The sequence below is a fragment of the Haplochromis burtoni genome, unplaced genomic scaffold (assembly GCF_018398535.1).
Source record: "Haplochromis burtoni strain Fernald_Lab_line unplaced genomic scaffold, NCSU_Asbu1 Contig_149, whole genome shotgun sequence".
NCBI lineage: Eukaryota > Metazoa > Chordata > Actinopteri > Cichliformes > Cichlidae > Haplochromis > Haplochromis burtoni.
In genome coordinates, this window is record NW_024582510.1 from 700,825 (window position 1) to 719,790 (window position 18,966).

General features: G+C 40.4%; 3 protein-coding genes across 5 annotated transcripts in view; 2 read left to right on the forward strand and 1 right to left on the reverse strand.

Annotated features, from left to right (window-relative positions):
* Positions 1-2,679, forward strand: part of cap1 (CAP, adenylate cyclase-associated protein 1 (yeast)) — a 14,819-nt gene extending 12,140 nt beyond the window's left edge. The window contains exons 11-13 of the mRNA XM_005938750.3: positions 111-193; positions 530-673; positions 1,471-2,679. Coding sequence (XP_005938812.1) covers positions 111-193; positions 530-673; positions 1,471-1,554 — 311 coding nt within the window. The 3' untranslated portion in view covers positions 1,555-2,679. The remainder of the gene's footprint in view (positions 1-110; positions 194-529; positions 674-1,470) is intronic.
* On the reverse strand, positions 2,675-11,885 carry ppt1 (palmitoyl-protein thioesterase 1 (ceroid-lipofuscinosis, neuronal 1, infantile)). 3 transcript variants are annotated; one of them, XM_005938751.3, is made up of 10 exons: positions 11,777-11,885; positions 10,457-10,579; positions 9,178-9,287; positions 7,009-7,136; positions 6,755-6,825; positions 5,870-5,972; positions 5,689-5,779; positions 4,571-4,669; positions 4,065-4,136; positions 2,675-3,140 (listed from the first exon to the last, which is right to left on the reverse strand). In XM_005938751.3, the coding sequence occupies exons 1-10, from the start codon at positions 11,793-11,795 to the stop codon at positions 3,018-3,020; spliced, it is 939 nt and encodes a 312-aa protein (XP_005938813.1). In that variant the 5' UTR covers positions 11,796-11,885; the 3' UTR covers positions 2,675-3,017. The 3 variants fall into 3 exon arrangements, with proteins under 3 accessions (XP_005938813.1, XP_042080699.1, XP_005938814.1); XM_042224765.1 differs by having other exon boundaries at positions 11,712-11,824; XM_005938752.2 differs by lacking the exon at positions 11,777-11,885 and adding an exon at positions 11,248-11,360.
* Positions 11,681-17,604, forward strand: rragcb (Ras-related GTP binding Cb). The gene is made up of 7 exons (XM_005938753.3): positions 11,681-11,860; positions 14,094-14,297; positions 14,393-14,592; positions 15,813-15,927; positions 16,016-16,158; positions 16,236-16,381; positions 16,530-17,604. Exons 1-7 carry the CDS (start codon positions 11,681-11,683, stop codon positions 16,685-16,687), a joined length of 1,146 nt encoding a protein of 381 aa, XP_005938815.1. The 3' UTR covers positions 16,688-17,604.
* Positions 17,605-18,966: the final 1,362 nt, after the last annotated feature.

Genomic DNA, 18,966 nt, shown 5'->3' on the forward strand with positions numbered 1-18,966 from the left:
AACATTTATTTATATTTGCCGACACAGCCGCCATAAGTGAATAAAAGGCAGAAGAATGAGCTCGGTGCTTAGAGTCTCTTAAATATACTTATTTATTTTTTCTCCGACAGATAACTGTAAGAAAATGGGCCTGGTGTTTGATGATGTTGTGGGCATCGTGGAGATGATTAACTGCAAGGATGTCAAGATCCAGGTGTGTACATGATTTTTTTTGTTTCTTTTCACTGTTTGTTGCATTTCATGAGATCACTGAATGATTTTTGCTGCCCCGTCATTCTTCGGCTCTTTGTAGTTTCTCTGCTGAGGATTTATACATTTTTCATGAACTCTGTTTATTATTCATGTAGTTAAATATTGGAAACTGCAAGCTGCTCAGTTTTTGGCAGCTTCACTGTCAGCTGGGTGCAGTGTTGGGCTTGAGGAGATTTGTAGAAGCTGATTGTAGATCGGCATTGTGTATCATCTACCTGATAAAGTTACTGGCTTTTAGCCAAAGGGTCTACTGTTTATTTTTTCCTTTTGTTTCCAGGTTATGGGGAAGGTCCCAACTATCTCCATCAACAAGACAGATGGCTGCCACATTTATCTGAGCAAGGACTCTCTGAAGTGTGAGATCATCAGCGCCAAGAGCTCAGAGATGAACGTGCTGGTACCCAACAAAGATGGAGAGTTTGTGAGTATCTCTGATTTCATTTGTTTGGCAGAGGAAGTTTAACGTGACACAAACAGGACCTCACCTGACTGTGATAAGCAACCTTACTGCTTCTGTAAACCTTATGGGGTATTTTTGGCTTTGTAAATGCTGTCATCACTAAGTTTTCAGTGCTGCTGCTTTTATTTAATCCTTATTTCAACCAGAAAGTCAATTGAGATGAAAATAAAGTGAAAGAAGTCAATTGAATAATACAAATAGAAGGAGCAGTAAGTCTTTATGAGAGCTCTGAACTCTCCTGGGTAGACAAACACTTTCAGCCTCATTAGGTACTTGTTAGTGTCTGTGAGGCAAGCGTCACACATCAATTATGAATTTCTCTATGAAAGGTCTTGGATAAAAGTCCAGCCTTGCAGAAGTTTGAAGTCAAAGTCGTTAACATGCAAACGGTCACATTGGTCCAGCGAGTAGTGTGCATTTGATCTTTTGAGCTGCTTTCAGCTTCGCATGCTCGGCATGTTTAATTAGACCATGAAGTGTTCCTTGAACTGTGCATCTTTGAGCAGGTTTGTGGCGTAGTTGCTTTTAGGATTTTTGTTAAATAATGAGAAAATGAGGTTAAGAACAAGGGGCAAAGCTCTCCCATCCTCGTTTTAGTGCTGCTAGGAACCTTTGACCAGAACCAGAACAGCCCGTTTATCGAGTCTTCATCCTGAGCCGAGCTGATCAGCTGCTGACTATAAACGATAAGAATTCAAAGCTGGTCTGAAAAAGCTTGTTGATCTGACAAAAACCCTCTGTGTGTCTCTCCCTTTCAGACGGAGATCCCTGTACCCGAGCAGTTCAAGACAGTCTGGGACGGCAGTAAGCTCGTCACCACAGCAACAGAGATCGCTGGATAAACTGGGGCAGCATATTAAAACGGCCGCCCCTCCTCAACGCCATCCCCACTCGTCTATTTTAATTTTTTTTTTTTGCAGAGTCCTGTCTGACTGATCGACAACCCCACCAGCTAACTCTCACACTGTACACTGAGATTCAGACCTTTCCCCTTCTTCCTTATCAGCCAATCACAGTTTAAACTGTTCCTTCTGTAAGCCAATTAGAGGGCTGCTTGCCTTATCTGGAGCAGATCCTCCAGCCAATCAGCAGGGAGCAGCTTGTCATTCAAATTAGGGTTTCCCTGCAAGCACTTGAAAAGAGTTTTGCCAACAGCTGGGAAGCTCTGTATGTTTTTTTTTTTTTAAATTTATCTGGATGATGCTGAGCAAAATTTAGAATAGGCAATGTTGATTCCTCTGCAGCCAATCAGGCTAATTTCTTTCCCTTCTTCCTGGTCAGCTGGGGGGCTGGCGTGTTTAAGTTGTGGCCTCAAGGTTTCTCTTCCATTATATGCAATTCACTGGTGAAGCACTCGTCAAAAAGAGCCCTTTTTAGAGGATAAAGGCATCCATATCATCTCCACTGATGACTGCAACCATGAGACTCATAGTGGATAATGGTGTAAAACAAGTTCTCTGAGCACATAAAACCAGAGTAAAAGCAAGCTGTGCAAAAACATTCTGTCTTAAATCATTTTTAAAGCATAAATCCATCTAGATGATGATGTTTGAACGGTTTAAAGTACGTTTTCACTTAAATCTACACAGGACATTCCTGAATGAAAGGAAAAAAAAAAACATTCCATGTTAGGAGGCATTTAAGAAAAGTGTGATAAAGAGCAAAGATGTTGGAAGTCGGTGGAAGTGAATTTTAAAAAGTAAAGGAAAACAGACTGGAGTAAGTGATTGGAAACACCTGCTGTAATCACCTGTACAGCTATGAATAGTCTTTGAATATCAGCCTGACCATCAGCATCCTGCTCCTTCTCATGTCTGCAGCTCGCGTAGCTGTGGAGCTCTTCGCTGAATTTTCTTTTGTCTCTTGTTTTTGTTTACCACTTTAATTTCTCTTTTTTGGGGGGTCCAAACTCAGAAATCTGCTCATTAGTACTGGAGACATCATTAAAAATGTTGCAATAAATCAAAGTATTTGGGTGTCTTTATTTTGATGTTTTATTTGTACAGAAGCATTATTTCACAGTTAAAAGATCCAAATGAGGCAAAACGAAAGTGGCTTAACCCCCCCCCCCGTAAAACCTGCCAACAATGATGAATAGTGTTTGACCTCATCAGTAAACTGCACCTGTGACTGCTAAAATTATGATGGCATCACAAGACACAGATTAAAAGCCAACACGCTGGAAATGATCAGTGCAAAAAGAGTAAATGATGCTTTCTGCTAAGCTTGAGCGTCCTGTTAAACTGGCGTTATATTGCTATTGATTTCAGCTACAGCAATCTGAGACTATCAGTATGGAGCTGCTTTAGTGTAAATAAGGCAGCAGGTTGGCTTTGAACCACTCTTCTTTGAACTGGAGGTGGTCGCCTTCGGTGGCCAGAAAAACCAGCTTCCCTGCTTTGTCCATCGCCGCCAGACCCAAACGATCCTACACACACACACACACACACACTCTGTTTTACAACTGGCATGTGCAACAAAGTTTGATTAATAAACATTTGCTGATGGAAAGCCGAACTAAGATGTCCTGCTACATGCAGAACCATCGTAAGGTGGTTAAGGCAAAAAAAAAAAAAATAAAGCTTCTGAATTTTTGGAAAGGCATAAAAAGGCAAAATAAAAGCAGATCTATACTTATCAAGGTAATCCTAAGTGTGACAAAGGTGGTTCTTTTCCATTGCCATGGTAACTTGTGCTGCAGCTAACCTGCTCCAGGCCTTCCGTGTACACCAAACCCAGTTAGGCTCAGTGCTCGCCTCAACTTGATAAGTCAACCCAAGGTCCATAATCTAGCTATAAGTATGTTCATAAAAAACATTTAGCTTTAGTTGTTGTTCTTGAGTTAATTGTAATTTTGCAGCATTTTAGTCACTATCTGTTGAGTTTCTACGAGTCATAAATAAATTGACTTGACAAACAGTCTGATACCAAATAATGAATAAAAACAGGGTTAGTCTGTGCGCAGACTTGCAGTATAAATATGTCCTGTTCTGGATTCTCACATTAATGCCTACAGAACAATAAAAGTGTAAAATTGCAACCAACGAGGGAAAAAAAAAAAAAGGAATAAAGTTGCTCCTTTAAAAAAAAAGAAAAAAAGAAAGAAAAAAAAAAGTCTATATTGTTGTAAATGCACACATATCTTCCGTGTGTCTCATTGGCAGATGCTGCACACCAGCAAACAAATAAATATACTCAAATACAGACTGAGACCACGTTTTGACAAATAAATCTGATTACCACCTTCTTGTGACTGCTTAGCCTTCACATTCACAGGAAACACTGGATAATAAAGTGTGTACTGCTCACACCGTCAGCTCTCTTCCCTCATCAGAGAACCTGCAGTGATTACCTCCTTGTAGATAACGCTCTCCTGTAGGGTCTCGGTCTCTTTGGCTTGGCCAGTTTTCAGGAAGCCGAACCACTGCGAGAAGAATCGGGACAAGACTGTGACTGGTCTTTAATCAGCACCTTTTTTTAATAAAAGTATTTTTTGAAACTGACTTGTGCAGAATTTTGCTAAAACTTTGGCCATCAGGGGACAGAATTTTACCAGTGTGTATGCTGGGATGATTTCAGTTAAGTGCTACTGCTCTTTCCTTACAAGGTGTTTCACCAGACCACTGGTATTGTACTTTGATGGTAAAATAAAGGTTGCACTGACTCACTGCACCATCTTGTGGTGTAAACTGGTATTACATGAATGTACAGGCTGGCTCATGTTCATTCAACTTAAACTTACATCTCTTCAACACATTACACAGACACTTTGAATAAGAAGTCGTTGAAGTTTTTTCTTCACATTGTGTTTTTAGTTCTGTTCATTTTTAAAATAACTACGTGCATTATGTTTGGTACCTCAGTATCGACAGGATCCACCACAGAGTCCTGCAGGAACTTGACCATGACGAACTTCTCTAGCTGCTGAAGATTCTTCTTGTAAGTCTCGTTCACCGCCTTTAGTAGAAAACAAAAACATTTTTCAACAAACAGAAAAAGAACTTTGCAGATGAGCACGAAGAGTTTAAAAAAAAAAAAAAAAAAAAAAAAAAAAAAATCAGATTCAGGAATTATATAAATACAATTAAATGTCTCCATGTGTCTTGTGTGGCTTTCTCTACCTCAAACAATCCCAGGCTTCTTCTTTAAAATGAATTAGCACCCTGCTCTAATAAAGAACCCTTAAAGAGTTTAAAGGACATAATTAATGTGAACAAATCATTCTCTTCTGCGTCGTAGCTCAGTATGAAGAGAACCAAATTGTGAAATAGCTCTTTGACTGGTTTTTATTAAGCGATTATTCAGAAGTTGATTGATTTATGGATCGGCAGAGATAACCCTGCAGGTCAGTTTGTAGCCACACAGTCTAATCCGATCCTGTCTATTAATGAAAGGTTAAGCTCTCGATCTAAACAGCAGTTTACGTCAGTGGGCAAACTTCAGTTTCACGCTGATGGCACAACACAGACTTTCTTCTTTCTGGAAATGTTGACCCTGGAGCAGACTTAAGCACTAATAGGGTGTAATCTCATTGTCTTTTAATTAATACCTTTCACTGGACTTAAGTATCTTATACAGTAGCAGCAGCCGTCTTCCTTCTGTGTTGCCTTCTGTTTTTTCACTTGTTTATAGTTTTAATGGAGAATAAAGAAATCTAAACGTGTATAAAGGTGTGTTGTACACCGAGAACATTGCATGGGTATAACTCATCTTTGAGACGACAATAAATCATTTATTAACGATTAACTAAACTCCTTAGGCACCAAAGTCCACTTCTATAGTTATTCATAGCTGCATCTCTTTGTCTCCGTCAGCAGATGGCAGAGACAGAGTAGATTCAGTCCTCCAGCTGCCGATAAACACCGAAATGCTGAAAAAACCCCACACAATCTCCTTTTTGTTTTCCTAACGCAGTCACTGTTTACACTTCTGCGACCTCGTTGTACTGACTACAAGGCTGTTCTGGCTCTACCGACCCGCTCTTGATTGATGTCAGCCAGGAAGCGGCTGTACTTCTTGTAGAGATCATCGTTCAAAGGGTCATGCCAGTACTGGGCCTGCACCAGGCTGATAACCACAAACACAGAAACGATTCGTCACGAGATGCTTGACATGACTTAACAGGAACAACAGGCTGATGCAAGACGGAAAACTTACTGCTTTTGAAACCAGCCCAAGTAAGCTTCCTTATTCAGAGCTTCACGAATCATGTCACAGATTTTAGAGCTCTCCCCAGGACACCTGGGCAGCCCGTACACACCTGAGGATTCGAAAAACACACGGGGTTAGGTGCCAGCTTGTTTGGAAGCTGTCAGGAATTAGTAGGCAACATAGAAAACTGTCAGGAAATAACCTGGACCATTCACTCCCATAGCTCCCTGGTCTGGCTCACAGAGCACTTGAGGCTCTTAATAAGTCTCCAGTGGGAGACTGAGCTGTTTACATCTTTACATAGAGGCTTGAATGTGTTTAATTTGAGGAGAGGAGTTCTGTTTTCAAAGATACCAACAGAATAACAAGTCTGATGTCAAAGAGAAGGACCTACAGAGTCAGGTTAAACTTTTATGTGCAGCTGATTTAATGACAATAGACTGAGTTTTATTTTACAAGTTAACTACATCATAAAAGAGCTTTTAGTTTTGTTTTCAGTTTAACTTTCTTTGCAACTACTGAGTTCAGATCTGAAAGCGAGGCCCTTCAGCCTCCTGGTAGATGCACTTATCGAATAAGTTTGAACATAGTAGGTAAGTTCCTTCGTTAGTTGATGTCCGACCTTGACATTTATATTAGGGTCACTGGGATTTAAAGTTGATACACCTGTGGTATCAATTTGAAAATCCTACGTCAACCCGTTCTCTAGTTATTCACGGCGCCAGCCCACTTGGCAGGGTGATGGCAAAACCTCAGCCTTTTTTGGCTGAAGGGTAAAAAAAAAAACCAAAAAAAAAACCAAAAAACCCCTAAACACTACGTTTACATCAGAATATATCTGGTCAGCTCTGCTCACAGGGAAGTGAGCTAAAGTTATCATTATAGTATCACCTTGGTGCTGACCGCCAACAGAGATCAGGTTTTTCATTGGTGGAGAGGCACAGCGCTGAGCCACAGCCCTCCTGCGAACAGAGGAACCGGGTCAAAGAGTCAGAGCGAGCTTCCTCATTTCAGTCAGGAGACAAAAACTACGAGCGGGAAACATGCCGAGGCCCGAGAGTTGGGTTTTTTTCAACCACACAAAGCTTCCAATTTCTCTCGCATAACAAGTAAGAAAACCAGAGTCCAGAACAGGAGTTACATACAGAAATTGCGCCCCCTGGGAGAAGCCCATCGCATTGTATCCTCCCTTCAACTTGGGGTCCAGAGCCAGCTGATTGCACACCATGGACACCTGCTCATTCACATCTGAGAAAAACCCATTTTCTGTGTCCTGCAGGAGGAAAAACATGAAAAGTTCAAATCACAAGTGACAGATTAAAAGAAGAAAACGAGCAGAGAGATAACGTTACGGCGTCACCACGGATCAAAGCCGTACCCGTGCAGGTTTGGTATAAATATTAACACAGAGGAGTCACACAGTGAAGCTGCAAAGGAGCCATTTTTCTGATGTAACTTATGTCACTACTACTGCAAATACCACAGAATAGGAGCCATCACACATGTGGAAAGCTGCTGTGGGACTGTTAAAGAAAAAAAAAAAAAGGCGTTCTTTATTAAACATGTCATATATTCACTTTTACTGTGTGTTTCTGTGAGAAGACGAGTGGCCGTGAGTCATCTTCTGAAGGTAGTGAAGCAATGCTACATCTTAATAGGATGACAGCGATTTTTTTTTAGCTGCGAAACAGCATTACAGGAAGTTTTATCAATGCGTCCAGTCTGTACAACAGCTTCAGCGTCTTTACAGGAAGTATGTACTCTTTTGAAGTTTTTTAATTTAAAAAAATAATCCATTATCATTCATTTAGAATGAATCTATCAAAAATACACAGGAGTGGGCGCTTGTTTGTGGAAGCTGCCGTGTTGCCTCACCTTGTAGAGACTGACATATAATACAGAGGGCGAGATGAACATCCGCCAATATTTCACAATTACTTATCGTCACCAGATTAAACATGTAACCCTCCCATTGCTGGACAAATGAGCCAGCTAAACAACAAGAGCTGGTTTTAAGCTAACGTTACGCCAGCTAACGCTAAGCTAGAGTGTCCTTAAAAAATTAAATTAAATAGTTTTTTTTTTAAAGATATCGCATTTTCCCTCTGATAAAAAAAAAAACTTGACATTGTCACATCATACGAGTGTCTGACACAATAAAAACATTAGATACATTTCAAAGAGTTTAACTAATGCCAGCTAATGCCAGGTAACAGCACTTAACAGAGGCTAACAGCAGCTAATAGCAGCAAAAACAGCAGCACTTACTGACAGAAAAGTTAAGCATATCCTCAACAACTCATCTCGGTATCGCTGTCAGTGGACAGAAGTGGGCTTCACTGACTCGTTTCGGACTCCTTTTACTAATTTTTACAGAATCATCCAGTAGTAAATCGTAAATACATATGGCCATCCAGTATATTTCTAAGGTAAAGTAAAGACTAACAGCCCTCAGTCACTGTGAATCATGCACTTTAATTGGGAAGGTTAAGAAAGCTGAATTCTACAGTCTGCAATCTATTAAATCTAGTGGTGAGATTTCACACACTCTACCTTTAATGCCATTTAAATTTTTACTGTCATACTATTAATATTCCACTAATTACAGAGATGAGGGGAAAATTTTGCTTTTTAAAAATTGCACTTTTCAAAAAAGTGTGAGTCGTCATAACTTCTTAAGTACAGAGCAGAAAAACAGAAAACGCATTCAAGCTCTGTTAAAATCTCTCTACCACTGCCACAATCTAAAGCTAAGTTATTGTTTGTTGTTTGTTTTTTTTAAATCAAAAAGAAATATTCTTTAATGAGCTCTGAGCATTAATATAATGAGAAATATCATTTTTTCAGGCACAAAGCTGCAAAATTTAATGTTTATGATGTAGAATTAAAAAAGCAAGGATCGGTATTTCGTCTGTTTCCTGATGATTCACGGGAGAAAACTTCATGGGGTGTTTTTGGGTTGCATGCTCATATTAAATTAAAGCTTCCAACAATGAAATCAGATATCTATCCTTTCTATTCGTGACTCTGTAATACGGTCATCTCTGTCCAGAAACCTTCTGTTTATGAGGGGCAGCCAATCAGAAGAAAGTTGTCCTTATATAGGGAGGAGCTAAACCATCTTATTTCAAAGAGAAGCATCGAGGTAAAAATAAGGATTATTTTGAACAGTGCAAACGTAGAGCCCAAAAATATAAATTCATACCTGAAAATTCCTTGAACTGTTCTAACATTACCATGTGACTAATGCAAAGACCATTTTCTTCACAGAAAATATTTTCACTTTCATAAATGTCTTTACAGCGTGAGGTTACCTCCACTATGTTTTTCCCAATCATCACTGAGAACACGTAAACTCCTGGGATCTCCTGCTCAATCATTTTCTTTATATAGCCCATGCTCAAAGGGTTGCAACACGAGTCACCTGATGAAGAAAATACAAATAAACACAAGCCTTATCGTCCAACTTTATTGAAGGGAATCAGGCATATCCACAGTATATTTTTATGGCTTATTTTAAATACATATAAATCAGATAGAGGCTCAGTGCAGAGCAAAGTCTTCTTTGGTTTAAGCTCTAAAATCTTCTGCACTCTGAGTTAGAGGTAGTGTCTTTTTTTGCCTGAGGAAGAAGAGAAAGTGTTTTTCTTTTCACTTCCTCAGGTGGGATTTCTCCATCTAGTATAGGATTTAATGAGCAGCCTATCAATTTTAAGCACAATCCTCATCTCTCACATTACAGCTCAGGTTTTTATCTCACTGCAGTGTTGCTGTAAACATGTGGCTTTCACTTTCGTCAGCAGGAAGTGACGTGAATCGATGAATCACATGTTACCAAGGTAAGTTATTCAAATGTGTACTGAACAGTGGGGGCAAAGGCATCACAGTTAACTTTTTTTGTACTATTCTAGATTATTTTGTGTAAAACACAACACAATCCCAATAACTACACATCTGTGGATGCATCTTTTAAAACAAACAAACAAACCAAAAAACAGGATTAATTACCACACATGAGATTTTAAAGATCCTTTTCATGGCAGGTTTACATAAAAACATGCAAATTATTCAGTTCTATTTACATATTGTGGAAAAATGAGCTGAAGATTAAATGTGCATCTCAGTTTAAACATAGAGAAACTATGTACAGTTGGGTGAGTTTTTTCAATCTTAAAGCTTCTTAAGCCAAAATAAAAGAGGAACACCGGATGTTTCATGGTTTCATAAATCAATCTGGTTGTGATTTTGTCCACAATAAAATTAATTTTCGTTCATAGTTTTGATTAAACAACTTGCAGTACTTGAATTGAAAAACTGAATTAGAAAACAAATGACACAATTGCATGGGCCTCTACATATCAGACCTTTAACAGTCAGCAACCCCTTATATATGTCTCTGGAACTTAAAACACTCTGCATCAGCTCATAAGCTGGTGTACTGTGTGTTTATGGTTATTATGAATACTGGTTTGTAGTGTGGTTTCAGAACGGTGGCTTATGCTTAATTTTTTTTTTCTGTGAAGACTATAAAGGTGCCATTTTTAAGATTTTTTCCAATATATCCCTACAGTAACACAGAACAGAATCACTTACCCATCCCATGCCAGAGCACTAGTGGTACAGTCCCATTGTCGGAGTCATGAATTGGGCTGGAGGTAACAAGCAGCACTGGCGCAGCCAGGAGAAAACACAAAAGGACAGCTGCCATTCTGAGTCCTGACACATGGAAACAAAATGAACTAGTTTTTCCTATTTTATCAACATCCAAGAAATAACAGACCCCTGGAATCTCTCGGCAATATGAATTTATTAATGCTATCTCTATATAAGCAATATTTGCTGTTATTCAGTTAAATGCTGTATGCTTTTATTTATTACAAATCCCCTTTGTCATTTAGCCTTTTTTCTAAACCCCTGTATGTCATGGTTGCTAATTGCACTGGTCCATGTTTGTCAAAAGATATTTGCTGTATGTTTGTATACAGTCAGTGGTCCTTGCATGTGAATGAATATCAAATAAATGGGAAAGTACAATAAAATGTTCGACAGGAAATCATCCCTGTGCTTCCTAGTATCCCCAGAGCTTCCAGTTTATTAGAGCTGGTCATCCCGGGTATATTTATATCTGTATTAGAAACTCAGCTCACTATAAGTGCGTCTATGAATTATCCTCATGTCACTTCGAACAAGCTAACTACAAACGAAAGAGCACATGATTTACATCAAACGCATACTTATTACGTACATTTTGGAATATGCAGTAGAGCATTGGTGCTGTACCAAAGGTTTAAATCTACGCAACGTATTCTTTAAAATATGTATGTAAATATAGTTAGATTAAATAAAATAAAAGATGTCCAAAATTCCCCCAAAACACTACTCACCGCTTCCGTATCCTTACTGTTTGTCTGTTGGACTGCTTGTCACATGATAATGTTTGGAGCGTGTAACCAATCACGTGAAAGGGGAGGGGTTAAAAGCTAAAGGGGGCGGAATCTCCAAGTTACGTTAAAGTTAGCCTTTTTTGAGTCATTTCTTATCCATTTAGTTTGATTTAACCAACTTTACGCCTGTATTAGGATTGCTGAAGATTGTGTCCACTTGTGTAGCAAGCTTCACATGGATACTTTAACATCTGGCCTCTTATTTTGAGACCTAAATACCGCACTCCAGCTACCTGCTAACGCTTAGCTTGCCATGCTAGCTCGTTGTGAAATTCCTGGACAACAGCATTCCTGCTCGGATTATTCAGCGAGTTTTCTGGAGGCTTGAGGCGGAATTGAAGAAGAACGAGCAAGTGAGATAATAAAGGACAGGATGAATATTCAGTACGAGGATACGACATTACCGGGGAGCTACGGCGTCGTGGGGTCGTTCCCCAAAAGTTTTGGTTATGGAGTGGAAGTGCCAGACCTTGAGGAGAGCCCGACATCAGCTGATAAACCCAGGATCCTGCTGATGGGGCTGCGGCGCAGCGGCAAGTCCTCTATCCAGAAGGTATGGTCATTTATCTGTCCCTGAACACCATCCAGATCACCACAGGACAAGAAAATTCTGAGTTCATAGTAAACAAAAAGCGAACAAAGGAAACAGTTTGGTTACATGTACACCTAAAGGAGATATCACCGTGGGTCAACACACCTGAATGAAATGATTAGTTCATTACCAGGCTTCTGGAGAGCTTCAAGACATGTTGAGGAGGTAATTTAGCCATTTAAATCAGCTGTGTTGGATCAAGGACGCATCTAAAACCTGTAGGATACCGACCCTCGAGGCCCGGAGTTCGACACCTGTGATTTAAAAGATGGAGAATGAGACCTGCAATGCTGTATGATTTAGAGTGGCAGGCATGTGCAGAGGAGGGCTGGAAAAGGGTGTTGAAGGTGGAGCTGCCAGGCAGGAGGAAAGCTTCATGGATGTAGTGGAGGAGGACGCGTTGGTGTGACAGACGAGAAGGTTAGGGATAGGCTGAGATGGAGGCCGATGATCCACGGTGGCGACCCCAAAGTTAGCTTTGAGAGGTGGATAAACCTTTAGATCCAGGGTAGTGGTGAGAAATGACTCTTAATAAGTCACATGAAAATTTTGATTGTCAGTTTCATTTGTTATGGATTTAGTCAACTCAATTCAACAAGACATATGCAGAAGTTTAATGTTTTAAGTATTTCAGCTTCTTTCTGATCTCTAGGCAGTGTAAAGCTGCAACAAAAAAGGGAGCCTTTAACTCATGAAACTAAAGAGCATAATCAGCTGAGCCTTGTTGCCTTTGATCAAGAACAACACAGCCTGCTCTGGATCGGTCTAACAAAATCCATTATGTAATGGATTTGCATTATTATAGCGCTTTTCCAGTATTAGTGACCACTCAAAGTGCTTTAGACTACAAGTCACATTTTAACCATAGATGCATATATCTGTTATAAGTCCAAACAGGCAAACTCGACACAGAAAGGCCCGAGCTGGGGTTCCAACCAACAACTTTATTGCTGTGAGGGGTCAGTGCTGACCACTCATAATAAGGATGTTGATAACTGATAATTCAGGATGTTGGAATGCTGTTCCACATTGTTCTTCCCAGTTTAACCTTTCTCTGAACTCCAACTTCCTCCAGTTTCACAGTCATTAAAAGTTTCAGTCTTTGTTGTTGCTGCATTTCCGTTTATTTGTGAAAGATTTCATCACAGGCCTCAAAAATCAGCATAGCATGTGACTTTGTGGTGACTTGGAGTTTTTCACCCAGGATTTAGCGGACGACATGTTAGAAAAGTTTCTGACTTCTGAGAACTAAAGCCAGTCGAAATGTGGGAGTTTGTTTCAATATGACATATATATATATTTACAGCGAATAAAACAAGTATTGAACACATCATAAATTTTCTAAATATATAGATATTTCTAAATGCCATTATGTCAGTAACAACCCATCCAATTCAGACATGTAAAGACATGAAACCATAGATGTTCATCAATTATGTGTAATAATGAGAAACGACCTCAGAAAAGATTATTGAACACGCTTACTGAAAATGATTTAGTGTTTCGTACAAAAGCCTTTATCTGTGACAGTTTAGGCGCCTCCTGTGTGGAGAAACCAGTCACATGAATGAGCCAGAATCACGCCTGAGCAAACAGTCTTCAAATCCCGTGGGCCCCTTCTATGACCTCTGACCTTTAGTTCTTTCCATAGATTTTCACTTGGATTCAGGCTGGGCCATTCTAGCAGCTTTATTTTCTTTCTCTGAAACCACCTGAGAGTTTCCTTGCTGTGTGTTTGGGATCATCGCCTTGCTGAAACGTCCACCCTTGTTTCTTTTTTATCAAGAATGTCTCAGTACATTTTTCCAACTTTGATTATATGAAGCATGCCAGAACACCATGGTGTTTCCACCACCAAACTTTACTGTTGATATGGTGTATTTGGGGTGATATGCAGTGGCGTTTGACAAACATGGTGTGTATTATGGCATCCAGACAGTTTAGTTTGCCTCTCATCTGAGCGGACTATATTCTCCCAGTATTTCATAGGCTTGTCTAAACGTTGTTCAGCAAACTTCAAACGCGCTTCAGCATGCTTTTTCTTCAGCTGTGTGGTGAGTGTGCGTACAGTTCATGGTGGTTGAGTGCATTACTTGTCGTTTCCCAAAAAGTTGAATCTGTTCATCTGAATGTAGCAAATTGGTGATGTTTAAATTTCTGAGAGTAACTGTAATCTTTGTGCATCACTACTCAGGTTGTTTTCCACAAGATGTCACCCAACGAGACTTTATTCCTCGAAAGCACCAACAAAATCTACAAAGATGACATCTCTGGCAGTTCCTTTGTCAACTTCCAGATCTGGGACTTCCCCGGCCAGGTGGATTTCTTCGACCCCACATTTGACAGTGAGATGATCTTCAAGGGAGCTGGTGCTTTGATCTTTGTCATCGACGCTCAGGTACGGTGACTTAAGTGTGACTTGGTGCTTACGTTTTGGGTGGTGAATTAAGTCATGTGTTAACTAAATCCGCACATCCTGTCTTCTGTTACCAGGATGACTACATGGAGGCTCTCAGCCGGTTACATCTAACGGTATCCAGAGCCTACAAAGTGAATCCAGACATCAACTTTGAGGTTTTCATCCACAAAGTAGACGGTCTGTCAGACGACCACAAAATCGAAACGCAGAGAGATATTCACCAGAGGGCCAACGATGACCTGACAGATGCCAGCCTGGAGAAGGTTCACCTCAGGTGAGCGTCTGACGTGTCTACACAGGTGAAATACTACAGAGCTTCTTGTCATGGTTAAGGTGTAGTTTAACATTCATACTAGTAAGTCAGACAGCTAAGACTGATCCCATTCAGTGATAGACTGTCCAGGTAGTCCCCTAACACAGTCATTCCTAAAGTGTGGGGCCCCCTGGTGGATTGTAAAAGGTACTGCAGGTGGGCTGAAGTAATGACAGAAATTCAGTTTTAAAGTGCTCACATGTATGAACAGTTGCATGTTTATATAAATGTATTTATTTATATAAAAAAAATGAATTAAAAGTGATAACAGGAGGTGGTTAGTTTGTAATATTATTCACTACTCTGACCTAAATTTACTGCTTTTGTATTTTATTAAAGTTTGTGTCCCAGTGACAGGTCGGTCACACATTGGCTGTAACACTTTACATATGACTGGGTAGCATTAGCTGTTTATGGCCAAAAGCTGGTGATCATGTTTCTGTTTTCTGTTTTTTGTTGTTGTTTAAATAAAATTTTCAACTAAATGAATCACTTTGTTGTATTTTCAATAGAGTGAACATTTAAGATTGGCCAGAGGATTTTTTTGGTTTTTAAGTGGGCTGCAGCACTCTTGACTCTTGAGCAGGTTACTCTTACGACTCTCATGAATGCAGCATTAGCCATAGTGCAGACTAATCTGACAACACGGGGCAAAATCTCAAATATTTTTAGCAAAATTAAAGATTCTCTTGGATTGTGGAAAAATATCATGACTGATTACTTAAGTGGCTCTTAAATATAGATACAGTATTTGAGATTTCTCAAATTATTAGTCAGAGCCATCATGCAAATATTCAACTATTTGTTGATAGGGTAGGTATTCAGTTTTCAATTTTGGGATTCTCTGTTGTTGAAAGTACAGCACAGCCAATCTTTTAACTCTGAGGTCTACCAAACCTGACCCTCATCTCAAACCTGACCCTCATCTCAAACCTGACCCTAGTCCTTTCTTTCTAAATAGTTCTTTTGTAACCTGATTGCCCAGTCCTGGGAGAACATTTTAAAAAGAACAGATGTTACATATTCTGATGCTTAGAGTTAGAGTTACAGTCATCTGTGGTGATGATTATGCCTCAAAGGTTTTAAGACACCCTTGGAAAGCAGACGTGCTCAGAAGCTAAAATTAAAGCTTCTATCTCAGTTTTGGTAACTGTCTCGTCGTCTTTATTTTGTGTCCTCAGCTTCTACCTGACCAGCATCTACGACCACTCCATATTCGAGGCCTTCAGTAAAGTCGTCCAGAAGCTTATTCCTCAGTTGCCAACACTGGAGAACCTTTTGAACATTTTCATATCTGTATGTTTCATTTATGTTATTTGAACCACAATAAAAAGCCTCATTGTATTTCCTTTTTCTTATAATAAACATCCCTCCTGCTTTGCAGCACTCCGGGATTGAAAAGGCCTTCCTATTCGATGTCAGTAGCAAGATTTACATAGCCACAGACAGCGCCCCCGTGGACATGCAGTCCTACGAACTCTGCTGTGACATGATCGACGTGGTCCTCGACATCTCCTGCATTTACGGGTGAGAAAAGCTATCAGATTTGTTTTGAGATTTGGCGAAGAGCAGCGTTTAGAGGTGCTTTTCTCTTTGCCTGCCAGGCTGGAGGACGGCAGCGGCTCCGCCTATGATGAGGAGTCTTTGGCGATCATCAAGCTCAATAACACCACAGTGCTTTATTTGAAAGAGGTCACGAAGTTCCTCGCGCTCGTCTGCATCCTCAGAGAGGAGAGCTTTGAGAGGAAAGGTGTGTACTTTTATTTTTTGCAATTGCTCGTGTTGGCTTTATCAGGAAAATCTTCCTACGTAAATGTGTAAAAACCTGAAGAAATTCATATAATAAACACACAAACACTATACACAATTGTAAACATGCTCACTAATTTTCTTTGCAGGTTTGATAGAGTACAATTTTCACTGTTTCCGAAAAGCCATTCACGAAGTGTTTGAAGTCGGCAGTTCGAACGACGGTGCCGCCTGGAGACCAGCGAGCTCGTCCAGCAACAGCCAACCAAGCCTTAAATATGCTTCTCTGAATGGAAGTGGTGTTTAGAGGGGCCGTAACTCTGCGGTTTACATGAAGTCCAGTGAGGCTGATGAACGATGACTCTTACATTTCACAGAGTCTTATCTATACGTGGTTCCTCCATCAAACGCGAGAGTTTTTCTGTTGTACCAGCAAGATTGTGAAAAAACTACTCTGCTGAATGTCACGAAATTTGGTGGAGAGGCCGAACGAGGGCAAAGGATGTAGAGGATTTACTTTGAATCTGAATAATTTTCTGGAAAACTGTGAGAGAACGCATTGGCCGTGATTGAGAATGCGCTCTGCCCAGTGCCGGAAATACTGTCGCGTACGAATCGTATTTTTTCTCTGCCATCCTGCAGAAATGTTCAAATTTTCAGTCAACTGTGTTTACCTTCTCGGCCAGTACTCTGGAACGTAGAAACACTTGTGGCCCAGTTTAAGTAGAAATGCTCTAAAGCCATCTGAATGTGTATTTCCTCCACATCCCGCAGGAGCACGCACTCCTTCCTTGTTCCTCCTCGTTTTGCTGTGAAATCTTGAATTCTTTAAGTAATCCTTAAGTTTAGGGGGGGAATACTCCTGTGCCTGTGGAGCGCCATGTTCATTCTTCTGTGTGTTTCCTTGATAATGACATGTAATGGATCTCCTCCAATCAAAACTGTGCCAGTTACACCATCGCAGCCTTGGGTGATTAACAGAGAGGGTGATGGTGTTTTGGTCTTAATGGAGTCTGGGACTAACTTACGATGGTTTCACTCGGACAGCCTGCCAAACCTTTGGACTTTTGTAGCTTGATGAGTGTGTAGGCCAAACTGTTTGTAGCAGATGTTGAGGTTTTCTGTGTGAGCGCTGAGTGGGACCTGAATGATGTTTCAGAAGCCATGCAGATGTGTTTTCATTACTGTACATAAATCTTTAATAAAATATGTTTTCATACTTTGCTCAGTCACTGTTATCTTTGTGTAAGAGATGCCACTTCACACAAGACATTTAATTATAATGGGGAAACTTAAGGTTTATTATTATAATGTAAACAGACTTATAAGCTACTGGGCTGCACTTGTGTTTAATCCTCTACTAGCAGCTGCTTCCTTTAATGTCGCCACCACAGATCATCTCACTCTATCCCTACATCCTATTGCATGACCTCCTTCACTGTGTATCTCCTATACCTCCTCATCATGCATGTCCAAATCATCTCAGCCATGCCTCTCTGACATGCTACTCTGAGCACTCTCCACACTCTTCAGCCTAAGCTGCAGTTTTCCACCTCCTGTGTGCTAACATGCCTCACTGAGTGAGCCTTCCACTTAACTCTTGCTGTCTCCACCCAGCCTGCACTTTCTTCTTCACCTCTCTTGCTTTGGATGGTTGACTCCAGGTGTTTAAACTCCCCTACCTTCACGATCTCTGCTCTTCATAGCTTCACTTTTCCACCTGTCTACTGACTTCTCTACAGAGCATACCTCCACCTCTCCAGGCTCTCTTTCACCTACTTTCTACTCTCACGACCGATCGAAATGTCATCTCTAAACATCATAATGCGCAGAGTCTCCTGCCTGACCTCATCTGTCAGCCTGTCGGTCTCCACTGCAGACAAGAAGGGACTCTGACCCGATCTGCATGAACCTGTCTGTGTGTCGGTCCTTTTGCATATCCTGCACTACCCTCACATACTTCTCGGCCACTCCTAATTTCCTCTCTTGGCACGCTGTCACGTGCCTTCTCTAGATCGGCAAAGACTCGGGCAGCTCTTTCTGACTTTCGTTATACTTTTCCATCAACTCTCTCAAAGCAAACATCACATCTGTATTGCTCTTTTTTACCACAAACAATTCATCGTCACACTTTAACATGACGTCCTATTCTTATGATGGCACATATGGATGAAGGAGCTGGACTACAGGTACCATGTTGTGATACCAGTAGCAGCAGAAATAGGAAAAAAATCAAGCAGGAGCGGCAAGGAGAGAGCAATGGTCTGTGGACACCACCTGCAAAATCTACTTGGGGGCTTGTCTTGTTGCCTCTCTGGTATACCAAAGCAGGTGGTGGGGAAAAAAAACACATGAATTTAATTTATTTCTCATGTGTTTTTAATTTAAATGGCAGTATTACGCTTCCATAGACTTGAAGTTAAGAAATATTAGGTGAAGACAGGTTTACAGGTATATTTTCCAGGCTTTTAACTTAATTTATTTTAAATTTATTGTCACTTCTCCTGAAATGCTGTAACTATGAAGCCTGAACAGCAGATGGCATCATATTTACATCTAAGAGTTTCATCCTAATTTAGCTCGGTC